Consider the following 983-nt stretch of genomic DNA (forward strand, 5'->3'; position numbering starts at 1 on the left):
ATCTCTATTTTCGAAGAGTTCCTATATTTTTTGAATTTATGTGAGTTTTGTAATTTTTACATATAGAAAATTACGTTAAAAAAAAATGAAAAATTTTCTTTTCACTTTGTAAGTCTGTAACGTACTCAAAAAAAATTTTCAACCAATTTTCAACTATCTATCGTGAAAACTTAAAGCTTTCTTTACAAAATCGATTTTTAAAAATGTTCCTACGATTTTTGTTCCTAAGTTACTCATGGATTAAATAAAAAGGAACATTCTGACTTTATTGCTCGTAATTCCGTTAAAAAAAAAAAAATCTTCGTGTCGCAATTAAAAATACAGATTCTTAGAGTTGAGACTCTATCAAATAATCTTTTCAAATTATCATTTTTTTTTAGATAATATGTATGGGTTTGCTAAAAGAATTTTTTTACTAACTTGTAAAGAGACTTTTTCATAAACCCGATATACATAGTTTGTCCAGAAAAGTTTACTTAAGGATATCACGCTATTCAACTTTAATTTTTATTTATTATGATAAAAAGGGATTTAATCAACATTTTACTTTAAATATAAAACTTACCTATCCTGATCTTCTAATATTTCATTTTGAGGATCGAAGTAAGAATAGTAGACGCGCTGAGCTGGGAGAGGCGGTGGCGGTAATAAACTAGTATCTGGTTTCTCGTCCCTTTCGTGATTCGTCGGTTGGATATCACTCTGCTGTACAATAATATTAAAATGTACATAAATTATTCTATCTATTTAATCTATCTATCCATCTATTCAATTTATTCATACTATATAATTATATCGTTTGAGTTAATATGATAAAAAGTTCTAAAAGATAAAAAATTTTTTAATAAAATATTAGTAAGAAAAAAATTATATTTGAGTTAAATAAATCCGAACAGATCAGAAGAATTATTATATAAAATATATTAAAAATTAAATTGTCTAAAAATAAAATTGTATAACTATTTATTAAAAAAATATTATTA

General features: G+C 24.1%; 1 protein-coding gene across 6 annotated transcripts in view; it reads right to left on the reverse strand.

Annotated features, from left to right (window-relative positions):
- The window catches only part of LOC108694582 (AF4/FMR2 family member 4), a 271,647-nt gene that overhangs the window by 3,267 nt on the left and 267,397 nt on the right, over positions 1–983 (reverse strand). For all 6 annotated transcript variants that reach the window (XM_018204154.1, XM_018204156.1, XM_018204158.1 and 3 more), the window contains exon 13: positions 566–705. In XM_018204154.1, the coding sequence (XP_018059643.1) occupies positions 566–705 (140 nt within the window). The remainder of the gene's footprint in view (positions 1–565; positions 706–983) is intronic.

The sequence above is a fragment of the Atta colombica genome, unplaced genomic scaffold (assembly GCF_001594045.1).
Source record: "Atta colombica isolate Treedump-2 unplaced genomic scaffold, Acol1.0 scaffold120, whole genome shotgun sequence".
NCBI lineage: Eukaryota > Metazoa > Arthropoda > Insecta > Hymenoptera > Formicidae > Atta > Atta colombica.